This window comes from Bos grunniens, chromosome 22 (genome assembly GCF_055505025.1).
Source record: "Bos grunniens cultivar Pamir isolate PY7600 chromosome 22, Bosgru_T2T1.0, whole genome shotgun sequence".
Taxonomy (NCBI): Eukaryota; Metazoa; Chordata; class Mammalia; order Artiodactyla; family Bovidae; genus Bos; species Bos grunniens.
This window is the reverse complement of record NC_141186.1, coordinates 38,151,096-38,163,702: the sequence shown is the minus strand read 5'-3', so window position 1 is coordinate 38,163,702 and position 12,607 is coordinate 38,151,096. Positions and strand designations below refer to the sequence as shown.

The window sequence follows — 12,607 nt, the reverse complement described above, 5'->3', positions numbered from 1 at the left end:
TTTGGGGAAATAATGGCAGATTAGGTAGAGGCTCAGACTCTGGAAAATCCCATGGATGGAGGAGCCTGGTGGGCTGCAGTCCATGGGGTCTCTAAGAGTCGGACACAACTGAGCGACTTCACTTTCACTTCTCACTTTCATGCATTGGAGAAGGAAATGGCAACCCACTCCAGTGTTCTTGCCTGGAGAATCCCAGGGACGGGGGAGCCTGGTGGGCTGTCATCTATGGGGTCTCACAGAGTTGGACATGACTGAAGCGACTTAGCAGCAGCAGCAGACTGTGGAGTCAGGTAGAACAGGTCTTATCCCAGGTCTGCTACTAACCAGTCACGTGGCCATAAAAAAGCTCCTTATCTTTGCTGCACCTGTTTTCACATCTTTAATATGAGTGTAATAGCACCTTCCATGACTAAATGAATAGATACACATAAAGCCCTTCTGTTGTTGTTCCCTTACTAAGTTGTGTCCAACTCTTTGTGACCCCATGGACTGCAGCATGCCAGGCTTCACTGTCCTTCACTATCTCATAAAGTTTGCTCACATTCATGTCCACAGAGTCAGTGTTGCCATCCAACCATCTCATCCTCTGTCTGCCTAACACATAGTAAGCTTTCATGAAAGGTCATATATTCTAAATGAAACAGTGACTTCAACACCAGAAACTGGAAGAAGCCTCTGCATGGAGGTGAAAAGTGACCTTTTGCATTTGAGGGATTTTTCTGAAATTGAGATTTTTCTGAGCTTTCTCTCCAGTCTATCCACTCACTTGCTTTGATCCTCCTTCAGGTCTTTGGATTCTTGAACTTTATCCTCTGGGCTGGAAACATCTGGTTTGTTTTCAAGGAGACCGGCTGGCATTCCTCGAGCCAGAGATATCTTTCAGACCCCATGGAGAAGCACTCCAGTAGCTACAACCGAGGCGGGTACAACCAAGACAGCTATGGGTCGAGCAGTGGGTACAACCAGCAGGCGAGTTTGGGGCCATCCTCAGATGAATTTGGCCAACAGTCTGCTGCCCCTGCTTCTTTTACCAATCAGATGTAACAGGGTAGTTTTGGCATTCTTCCGAAGATTGTTTCTCCCCATTCTATGTCAGTGGCAGGAGAATTTTTTAAGAGTTTCAATCAATTATTAATGTGGAGAGTGTTGAATGTAAATCAGAGATCTGTCGTCCTCATTAAAGCAGAAAGGCCTGGGTCGTGATAAATGGTACTTAAAGATGACATGAGAAGATATATTATTCATTACAGATGGCTAATTGGAGAGTACCTTGTTATATACACATACTTTTATGGTTGTTTTGTATGCGTGTTGAGATAGTGGAACCATTTTGTAGCTTAAAGTCTCTAGTATGTAATATGCATAAAGTAAATTAAATAGCATTGAATTTTCTTATGCTTTTTGATGTGAAAGATGTTTTAATGATTTCTCTAAGACAATTTGGAGTATCACAATGTGCATGTATTATTATTTTTTAGTTGCAGACCCTGTAGGATTGTGAAGTCTCTAAGTATTGGTTTCAGACAATTACTCTGTATTTTTTTTAATTTGATGAATCAATGCTCATATGATTTAGTGCATGAAAGCATTTTCTTACAAAATGAACATTTGAACTGTATGAAAATTTTCCAGTTTGCATCACGAATTTGTTAAATGGACGTTTAAAGAAATATATTCACTACATTGTATATTTGCAGGTTTGTCTCTCTGGGTTTATCTAACCCTGAATTCATTGTGAGTAAGGTTTGGAGTTTTTTTCCTCTCTGATTAGCAGATATTCAGTGTTGTAGATGGTGACTGCCTGATATTTATTCTATTTAGTTAGCTAAATATTTACATTCTTGTAACTTTCTATGGTATTTTGTGGCTTTTATCCTATGGGCCATGAACAATGGGCCCACTAGCTGTGAGTGTTGTTTCTTTAGAATGATGGAGATGTGGGTGTCAGACACCACAGTCAAGATATTGTGCTGACATATTCGTTTATCAAGGATATTCTGGAGAACCTAGAACATGAGCTAAATGTTTAAATCCTACTTATTTGTAAAGTTAATTAAGTCCTAGATCCAATTACTAAGAATTCTGAAGTCTCAGCTCAACTTACAGTCTGATTTGTATGTTACCCATAAATTAAAAATGACTTCCACGAAGCAGTCTGTCATCTCATTAAATATTCTGCAGGATGTATGCATTATCAACCTTTGCCTCTTTGTTTTAACTCAATGGAAACACCAAGGCCCCACAGTGAAGGCAAGCTGAGCATCTGTATCTCCAGATGAAAGTCGTTATCGATGTATAAACTCATTGTGTGATCTGTGATGTTGGAAACATTTTAGTCCAAAAGAGCCTAGATGATATCTGTAAACTGTTTAGTCCAAAAGAACCTAGATGATATCTGTAAACTGTTTCTGGATCCTGTTGGGTAAATCTGTATGTGATATCTCTTTGACCTTAATAAAGTTATTGCATACAATGCTGGCTGGAAAATGGAGAATTACAGCAGTAGAACCTGCTGAACAATAAGAGAACAAAGGGTAAATGCACAGTCTGTCCAGTCTCTCACCCTGTCCTTATTTTGTGAGCTCAGGGCCATTCATTCATTGATTCCGTCATTCTAGGACCTCCTGTGTACCCTCTTCTATACAAAGCATTGGGGATAGGATAGAAATACAGATGCATGCCCCAATTCAGGAAGCTTGCATTCTGTTTGGGATGTAAATAGAGTAAAATAATCACACAGAGAGTGTGTGATCACACATAGAGTAAAATACTCACACACCATCTACACTGTGTGTGAGAAAGAAAGGCTCAGGATTCCACAAGAATGCTTATCAGAGGCACTTCAGCTGCTTAGGGGAAAGTGAACAAGCTTGAAACTGCCTCAAGACAGTAAAGTTTTATGAGGACAAGGTGCCAGGAAGAGTATCCCAGGCAGAGAGTAGCCTTACGGAACTCTCAGATGGCTGGAGGCAGGATGGATTTGTAGAGCGAGACGTGTAAGGGGGGCTTGGAGAGGGGTGTAGCTGCTGATGGGTAGAAGGCAGCGGGAAATCCCGCTTGGGGGCCATGATCAAGAATTCTGTCTTTATCCTAAAGAAGCTAAGGGGAAGCACTGAAGTATTTAAGCAGAGGAAGGACACAATGAGTTGTTGGTTTGTTTTTTTTTAAATTCGAGTTTAGTTGCTTTACAATTTATTTAGTCTCTGTGCTCAGTCGTGTCCGACTCTGCAATCCTTTAGACTGTAGTCTGCCAGGCTCCTCTGTTCATGGGATTTCTCAGGCAAGAATACTGAAGTGGGTAGCCATTTCCTCCTCCAGGGGATCTTCCTGACCCAGGGATCCAACCTGCATCTCCTGTGTTCCTGCATTGCAGGGGTATTCTTGACCTGCTATTGTGTTCATCCCTGCTGTACAGCAAAGTGAATCAGTTATATGTATACACATATCCCCTCTTTGTTAGTACAGAGCATTGAGTAGAGTTCCCTATGCTATACAGTAGGTTCTTATTAGAACCTATTTTTTACAAAGTAGTGTATATGTGTGTATATTAGAACTTATTTTTTACCCAGTAGTGTATATATGTCAATCCCAGTCTTGGTTGCTGTAGGATAGAGCAGAGGACATCCTGCAGATAGGAAATAGCCTTGACCTAGCACCCATTCGGAGAAGGCAATGGCACCCAGCTCCAGTACTCTTGCCTGGAAAATCCCATGGACGGAGGAGCCTGGTGAGCTACAGTCCATGGGGTCGCACAGAGTCGGACACGACTGAAGCGACTTAGCAGCAGCAGCACCCATTAGGCAGTGGGCTAGGAGAATGGCATGAGTTCTCCCCACATCCACCTCTGATTTCCTGAAAGAGAAGCTCGATTGGACTGCTTTCTTCAGCTCTGTCCAGAGAGACAGAGTGACCTCTGATTCTTACCCTTCCATGAATTCTCCAAAGCGGAGAAATCCTCAGAACCAGCCTTTGTTGTTCATGTTGTTTTACCAACCTCAACAGTCCCAAAACACATTGGGGCACTGATCAATGAAAAGCACTGCCTGCCTGGTCCAGGTAGAGACATGCTTCCAGAGTCCACTGCAGATTTACAGTAAAGTGCTGCTGTAATCCAACGGGGATTTCATTAAGCTGATTTTATTCCTTCTGGCTTTAAGAAAAGAGCAGTTAGATCTGGCCTTTTAAAAGGAGAATAATCAGTGTGGTAGGAGACCTCAGGTCTCCAGTAGAGCTCATTTGGCATCTGCTCACCTGCTGTATTTCAAGATGTGACTGCACATTCCTGAGCTTTCATTTCCTTGAGAGGAGGTAACGCATCCAAATAAAAAGGCTGGGCTCTGAGATCCCGCCACCTGCTGTCTACTTACCTATCCTTTTCTTTTGTACCTTCTCCAAAGCCTGAGGACTTATCTGAAGCCACAGCCTGAAGGCATGTGCTTCATTTGACTCTCCATAGAGATGCTGGGTCTCTTATAGATATAAAGGTACCTTTTGGCAGAATCATTTACCAATATGAATAAAATCAACTGAATTCACTGAATAAGTTAATTAAGTCATGAAAAACTGTGAATAGTCTAGTTGAATGAAGAATTATTTTTTAACATGCTTGACTTGGGGTCTAAGGCTTTGCTGGCTTTTCAGGCTTAGTTGAATCCTCTTCAGAGCCCATTGGCAGCAGGTACTTCTAAGAATAACCCTGGTTCCTCCTGACCCCCTGAACCTCCATGAATCGTGGACTGCTGTGCTGTTAGTTGCACCGCTCAGTCATGTCTGACTCTTTGTGACCCCCACGGACTCTAGCCCACCAGGCTCCTCTGTCTATGGGATTCTCCAGGCAAAAAAAAAACTGGAGTGGGTTGCCAGTTGCTTCTCCAGGGAATCTTCCCAACCCAGGGATTGAACCTGGGTGTCCCACATTGCAGGTAGATTCTTTACCATCTGAGCCACCAAAGACACCATGGACTTTGGACATTAAAAGGCCAAGATGAAAATAAAAGACTTCCTGAAAGTCCTGTGTTGCTGTGGAAAATATTTTAAGTCAAGTGGAGTATTTTCCTTAAAGGGCCAGGCCCCCTGGTTTATCAAACAAAACTCTTGATGGAGGTTGTAATGAGTCAGATACGTTTCCTGGTGGCTGAAAAAGGATTTGCCTTTGAGCCTCTATTTTATTCATATTTTCATTACCTGACCTCTTGGGGCTTAAGAGTCTAATTGGCTTATGCTGTGAACTAGACTCACTGGCTCATACGAACTCAAGTCATCTCCCTGCTTACTAGGAACAATTTCATGTAACATTGCTTGTTTTGGTGAATGAGACAAAAACAAAAATACAAACTCAGTAGTTCTCCTTATTTCGAGTATTTTCCCTTCTTGCCTGTGAACTGACATTTCTCCTGGATGTTTTCTCCCCTGGTCTCTTCAGACTTTCAGGTCTCTTCTGATTGATTTCCACTGTCATAGTCCTTCTAGAACGTGATACATTCCTTAGCTTACATGTTGTCCTGAGTGTCGCTGCTCTTTTATTTTTTACAAGTTGGTTGTTAATTTTGCACTCTCTGAGCTCTTAAACCTTCTATGAAAATTTCACAGTGAGTAATGACATATGTTTCCACAGAACTTGGCAGCATGGAGCCACACACTCACTAGGAAAGTGTTTTCAAGCACAGCTGTCTCAAATGAGACCTGAGGTTCATATCTGTGTCTTAGGAGCTAAGACCTAGGTCGCTTCTTAGGCACTGATAGATGTTGCCATTAGTTTTATCAATGTTATTTGATTGTGTAAACTCCAGCAGCAAGTGTAAGCATCGGTTTGTAGTCAGATAGACCTGAATTCCTTTCTTGGTTCTATCACTGAAACCAGGCTGTGTGATCCTGGGAAAGTGCCCCAACATCCCTGAACCTCAGACTGTGATCCCTACAGCCGGAGATAAGGATATCTATCTCTATTTGTTTTCTCTGAAGGCTGAAACAAGTTACCACAACTTAGTAGCATATAAAACACAAATTTATTATCATATTATTTTGAAGGATAGAGAAACCCAATAGAGGTCTCCTTGAGCTAAAATCAAAAGGTTGATAGGATTCTGTTCCCTGCTGGAGGCTCCAGGAGAGAACTCATTTCCTGTCTCTTCCACCTCTTAGAAGCCATTGCTGATGCTCCTCTTTCTCCATCTTCACAGCCAGTAGCAGCAGGTCAAGTTCTTTGCATGTTGCATCACTCTGACCTCCTCTTGGCACCCCTCTCTTTCACTTTTAAGGAAGTTTGTGATTGCAATGGACCAACCTGGGTAATCCAGGATAATCTCCTGACTTTAAGGTCAACTGATTAGCAAATGTATTTCCATCAGCAGCCTCAGTTCCCTTTGCCACAAAAGCTAACATATCCATAGGTTCCAGGGATTAGAATTTGGGCATCTTGGGGGTAGTGAGGAGAGTAGCATTCTACCTACCACACTGTGCCACCAGTATAGAGTAAAATGATATAATGTAAGCAAATTTCATAGCAGCTCTGCCTAGTCAGAGTGCTCAGAAGCTGATAATAATGATTAAAACTGATAGTTGTTCCAATCAATAGCCTTAACTGTGAGAAAATGACCCAACCTATAGCATTAATATGGGGTGAACAAGGGCTTGTCAGTGCTCATGTATAGAGAGACCAACTTTGACAGTACTCCCAGTCAGGTAGACAATGTTTATCACATTCCTTGCTAAAGTGCCCGAGGAAATTAAAATGCATCATTTACAGCTGGACTCTTGAGGTACCAAAGGTTCTTTCAGTCCAGCGGACGACTGGAGAAACAACTGAATAAATACAGTGCACCTCAATGTACTTACAGCCCAGTGGGAAGGATTACACAGAGACCTGAAATTACATTATGTATTCATTTGTTTACTTGTACTTTAAATCTCTCCCACTTGAATATAAACTTCATTAAGGGCTGAAACTTTGTTTACCAGATTGTGCCCACCTGTGTCTTCAACACCTGGAACAGTGGCTGGAATATACTAGGCACTCAATAAATACTGGTTGAACAAATATGTGATATGTTATACAGACTCTTATGTTAAAGATTGTTCATAAAATATGTAAACTTACAGATGATAAAACATATCGACTTGCCAGGGATGAAAAAGAATCTTAACTCTCCTTTGAAAAATGCCCAGCATGTTCGCAGATAGCTCACAGTGAGCCCCAGAAAGGGCTCCCTGAAACCCTTGACCTGCATTGACTCATGATACCCTGTTTGTAGCACCCCCAGATCACAAGCCGGGAAAGGCCTGAAGCCCACATGTGAAGGACTATCCATTGCATCATCCTGTCCCTCTGCAGCTCTTGCCCCCCATTAAGTAACAAGTAAGCAAATTGCAGGTATTGATAAACCACGGAGGAGATGAAAATGAGGGATGGAATAGAGGATTCCTGGAAGGGTGAGACATTTATCAATATATGAAAACTATAGGTGACAACAAAAGGCCCATCGAAGCATATTTTGTTAGGGAGATTAGAACCCTCCAGATAGATTCTTCAGTGTATTAATATCTTCTGGGCTCAACATTGGCTATCTCTGTTTACAACTTGGTTATCTTTATTTGTATGTATCCAATTTCAAACATGCTACTTGGAAACAAGAATCTCTTTTAATTCATGCAACTATGAAGAAATTGTCCCCAAATGTGTTCCTTTCGAAAAGTAACACTTGTCCTAAATTATATATTTGAAAAGAAGTAATCTCAGAGAATATGAAGAGATAAGAATTCTTGCTGACCAGTGGTATTGGTGACACTCAGGTGGAAGTTAACTGGGGTTTCAGCTCATTTTTATTGGGTATTATTTTTAGGTCTACTCTGTGCTCTGTGAATCCTACAAACGGCCTAGCAACTTAAAATTGGTAGTGGGATTTTCTCAAGCAGAGGTGCCATGTAACAATTTATCATCATGACAGGTGTTAGGAGTTCAAGGCAACTTGCTGATGCCCCACTTCCCAAAGTCAGAGCCAGGAGGAGATAGATTTTGTTACGGAAATTAGAACCCTCCAAATAGATTCTTCAGTGTATTAATATCTCTGCTGGGCTCAAGACTGGCTATTACTGTTTACAACTTGGTTATGCTTCTTTGTATCTGTACAATTTCAAACATGCCACTAGGAAGACATATTGCCAGCTGTTTCAAGTTTTTAAAGGGAAGTTTTATCAGAACCATATATTTAAACCCATATACACACTACAGTGAGAATGTAATCTAAAATAGAATAAAACAAAAGTGCTAAAAGAAAATAGATCTTGCTGGGATTCTGGGAACCCAAGTCTCTCCAGGTTAAATCACATTCTCTTCAGCACAGAAGCAGCAGTAGAGATTTATATCATATTCTGTTTTACTTCTTCAGTGCAGATTAGTCTCAAACTCTGACACCAGGCTAGAAAAAAACTTTCACTGACTTTGAAAAGTCACGTGCTGGAGACATAAGCTAAGAAAAATAAAGGTCTGAATGAAGGCCAAGCCCTCTAGTTCCCTGGGGGAAGACAGGAATAGATAAGTAAGCTATTATAGATAAAATGGATAAACACCAAGGTCCTACTATATAGCACAGAGAACTAATATCCTGGGATAAACTGATGAAAAAGAATACTTAAAAAGAATGTGTGTGTATCTATATGGATAACTGAGTCACTTTGCTGTACAGCAGAAATTGACACAATATTGTAAATCAACTGTACTTCCATTTTTTTTAAGTGGGGGAAAAAAATAAAGGAAACAGGAGAGGACAGTCTAGATCCCCATCAGGACATTAGCAAAGGCTCAAAACACTCCTATTTATTGAGCTGAGCAATTCTATGACTTCTCCCACTCTCAGAAACACAGAAAGTGGCTTGTTAGAAATCAGGCAGCACACAGCCTCCAAAAGATCCACAGTAGGGACAGAAAGGGGGAAACATCAGTCTGTCATGTCTCCCTGGGTCCCTGGTTTTATAGTTCAGGATTTATGTCCTCGTTTATTCTGTAGCTGGCCCTCTGAAGGATGTGAGACAGTCTCAATTCTCTATGAGAACCACGCATACAATTTTTCTGAAACAAACAAACCAAAATTCAGACATTCTAACTAATTCAGATGGAGATGGCTATAAGGGAAAGGAAGAAAAAAAACACAGGGTAAATGTGGCACAGAAATAGCAAGGAAAATTTCACTATATGCCTTGATATGTTTAGTTTAAAGCCTGAAAATGTGATACTTATTCCAAAATAAGTTAAAAGTTTGAATGTATATCATTAAACACTTTGAGATGACTTCAAAAGCCAGCCTTTTCCTCACATAAGCTACCATCTCAGGAAAATGCAAGCAAGCATTTCATCTTCAGGGTGAACAATCCTTCAGTCTTTCTGTCAAACCTCTTGAAACATATTTTCTGGAGCTGAGCCTTCTCGCCTGATTTCTTCCCCCTGTGGGCATTAAAATCCTAAATTAAGAACCCGAGGATTAACCAAAGAGATTAGAGACCCTCTTCATCAGTGAGGGATTTCCAACAATCACAGAGCTTAAAATCTTGTTTAATTAAAATCTGTGTTAATTGACAGGATAATAAGCATTGATTTTACATGTGTGTGTCAGCCACATCACAGCAATTACCTGGCATGTTTTATTCATGTGGGGGCCACAGACTGCTCCAGTGCCACCAGAACCAATCCCCCCTCCCCAACCTTAAGCACACATCAGAAAGGTCTGCAAAATGACAGTCGTCAGTGGAAAATGAAAGGCTCTCGCTTTTTCTCCCATTACATTGTAAGATAATTAAAGCCCAGACCAATAAAATGTCTAGCATTCTTATTCTGAAATTCAATTTCCACTACATCAGGACAAGCAGTTAAATGTTTTAAGCCATCTGCTGGCAGCTTCACCAGCCAGGCCCATAGCAAAGCCACACTTTTTTTTTTTTTTTTTTTCATGTGGTTTTGCCAACAGTGACCAGCCAAAGAGAAGAAAAGAGTCTGACAAGGGAGCCCCTTGTACTGTCAGCAGTCTAGGGTCCCCAGTGCCTGCTGGCTTCTGGATAACAAATCCAAAAGAACCATTTGATTGAAAACAAACCAAAAAGATATCATGTAAAATATATAGCATATGAGGGTCAAATTCTGCTATGTACTAATAGTACTTTCAGGACGCTTGAATCTCTCCCCATCTGCGGGAGTGTGTGCTGGCTGTCAGCATGAAGGTTTAGTGGCAAGGTCCCATTAGAAAGATAGGACCATCTCAACGCAGACCATTATGAGATTGCAACAGCATGGACATACAAAAAAAAAAAGTTAACAAAATATAGATATAAAAGTTATTAAACGGGCAAGATAAATGAGGAACCATCTACACAGTATGTGGAAACAGCAGGGATACTGACCAGAATGCACGGAATTCCATCAGTGTGGGTGCCACTATAGGCTGGGAAGCATGGGGAGGGTGTGTAAACTGTAGGTTTCAAGTCCAAGAACAGGATCCTTCGGCAAGTTACTTAACCACTCTGAGCCTGTTCATAATTAGACTGCAAGTATTAAAATCAGCTAATGTTTCTAAAATTACTCAGGGACTTCCATTTCTGGAAGGATAGAGTAGACATATCTTCCCGAATCCTCCTGCTTAGCACAACTGAAAACCCTGGACATTATACATAAAACAAACAAGTCTAATAAATGGACAGAACAGAGACTGTGAGGGACTTCAGGACACAAACCACAAGCCACCGAATTCCCTAGGGTTTCTTTTTCCCTCATATATCCCACGCTAGGTGCCACCCACCCAAAACACCAAGGGCACAGATAATAAGAGCCCCAACTAAAGCTTACCCTCTCTATACACAAAGGGACAGGGAAAAGACAGCCTAGCCCAACAGAAAACATTTAGAAGATAACTATTATTCTGCAGCCAGGCACCATTACAACTATGCCCCACTCACACCCACACCAACAAAGATCAAGTGATGACCTTAGACTCACTCCCTCTCCAGGCTGTAATGAGGGTCCCCAACCACCGCATCAGGGGATGTCAGAGGACGCTGAGGAGTAGGCCAGGACCTTGATCCTCCACAGGCTGTAATAACTCCTCTTACCTGCCGTGGTGCTGGTTGAGACAGTGTAGGAACCCTGGGCTTGTGCCTCACCTGGTAGTCCTGAGGCGCCCTCCCCTTGCCTACTAAGAGAATTTGTTGCCAGCAGATCGGCTTTGAAAAAGAGTTAAAGGAAGCTCTCTAAACATCATGTATTCTGTATTTGACATTTTTATCTTATTTATTGTGTGTTTCCCTACTAGAATGTGTGCTGTTAGGAGGGCAGGGCTCTTTGTTATGTTTTTTCACTCTTGTGTCTTCATTACTTTTAATAGTGTCAGACTAACAGATCAGATCAGTCGCTCAGTCTTGTCCGACTCTTTGCGACCCCATGAATCGCAGCACGCCAGGCCTCCCTGTCCATCACCAACTCCTGGAGTTCACTCAGACTCACATCCATCGAGTTGGTGATGCCATCCAGCCATCTCATCTTCTGTCGTCCCCTTCTCCTCCTGCCCCCAATCCCTCCCAGCATCAGTCTTTTCCAATGAGTCAACTCTTCGCATGAGGCGGCCAAAGTACTGGAGTTTCAGCTTTAGCATCATTCCTTCCAAAGAAATCCCAGGGCTGATCTCCTTCAGAATGGACTGGTTGGATCTCCTTGCAGTCCAAGGGACTCTCAAGAGTCTTCTCCAACACCACAGTTCAAAAGCATCAATTCTTCGGCGCTCAGCCTTCTTCACAGTCCAACTCTCACATCCATACATGACCACAGGAAAAACCATAGCCTTGACTAGACAAACCTTTAGGGCTCAGTAAATATTTGGGGAATGAATTGCAAGTTAATTTTTCTGTGTGTATTGCACGGTGCTTAGTTATAAAGGTAAGTTAATGACACTTCTATTCCATATTATTATGAAGATATGAGTATATACACAGCTTTCCTACAATGCAAAAAGAGAGAGAGAGAGAAAGACAACAACCACCCGACTTAAAATTAAGCAAAGAACTAGAATAAATACTTCTAAGAAAATATGCAAATGCCCAATAGACACATGAAAAGGCATTTAACATCACGTACTTAAGGAAATGCAAACTGAAACCACAATGAGATAAACTCCATTAAAATGACTACTATCAAAAAAAAATGTGGGGAGGGAGGAGAAAAGAAAGTATTGGCAATGATGTGGACAATAGAAACGCTTGTGCACTGTTGGTAAAAACGTAAAATGGTGCGGCTGTTGTGAAAACCAGTATGGTATTTCCTCAGAAAGAGTTTGGTGGCTTCTCAAAGAACTGAACATGGGATTACCATGTGCCCCAGCAATTTCCCTCCTGGTTATAAATCCCTAAACAGTTGAAAACGAGGATTCAGGCATGTATTTGTACACCATATTCAAAGCAGCATTATTCACAACAGCCGAAAGGGAGAAGCCCCTCAAGCATCCACTGGTGGGTGGATGGGTAAATGAGAGGTGGTATATACTTACAGTGAGGGAAAGGGGGAGTGGGCAGTTATTGCTCAAGGGGGAGAGTTTCATGTTGCAAGATGAAAAGAGTTCTGGAGATGGATGGTGGT

At 41.6% G+C, this 12,607-nt stretch overlaps 1 protein-coding gene across 2 annotated transcripts in view; it reads left to right on the top strand.

Moving 5' to 3' along the window:
• SYNPR (synaptoporin) overlaps window positions 1–2,473 on the top strand; it is a 295,868-nt gene extending 293,395 nt beyond the window's left edge. For both annotated transcript variants that reach the window (XM_086367052.1, XM_086367053.1), the window contains one exon: window positions 787–2,473. In XM_086367052.1, the coding sequence (XP_086223178.1) occupies window positions 787–1,044 (258 nt within the window). In that variant the 3' untranslated portion in view covers window positions 1,045–2,473. The remainder of the gene's footprint in view (window positions 1–786) is intronic.
• Window positions 2,474–12,607: the final 10,134 nt, after the last annotated feature.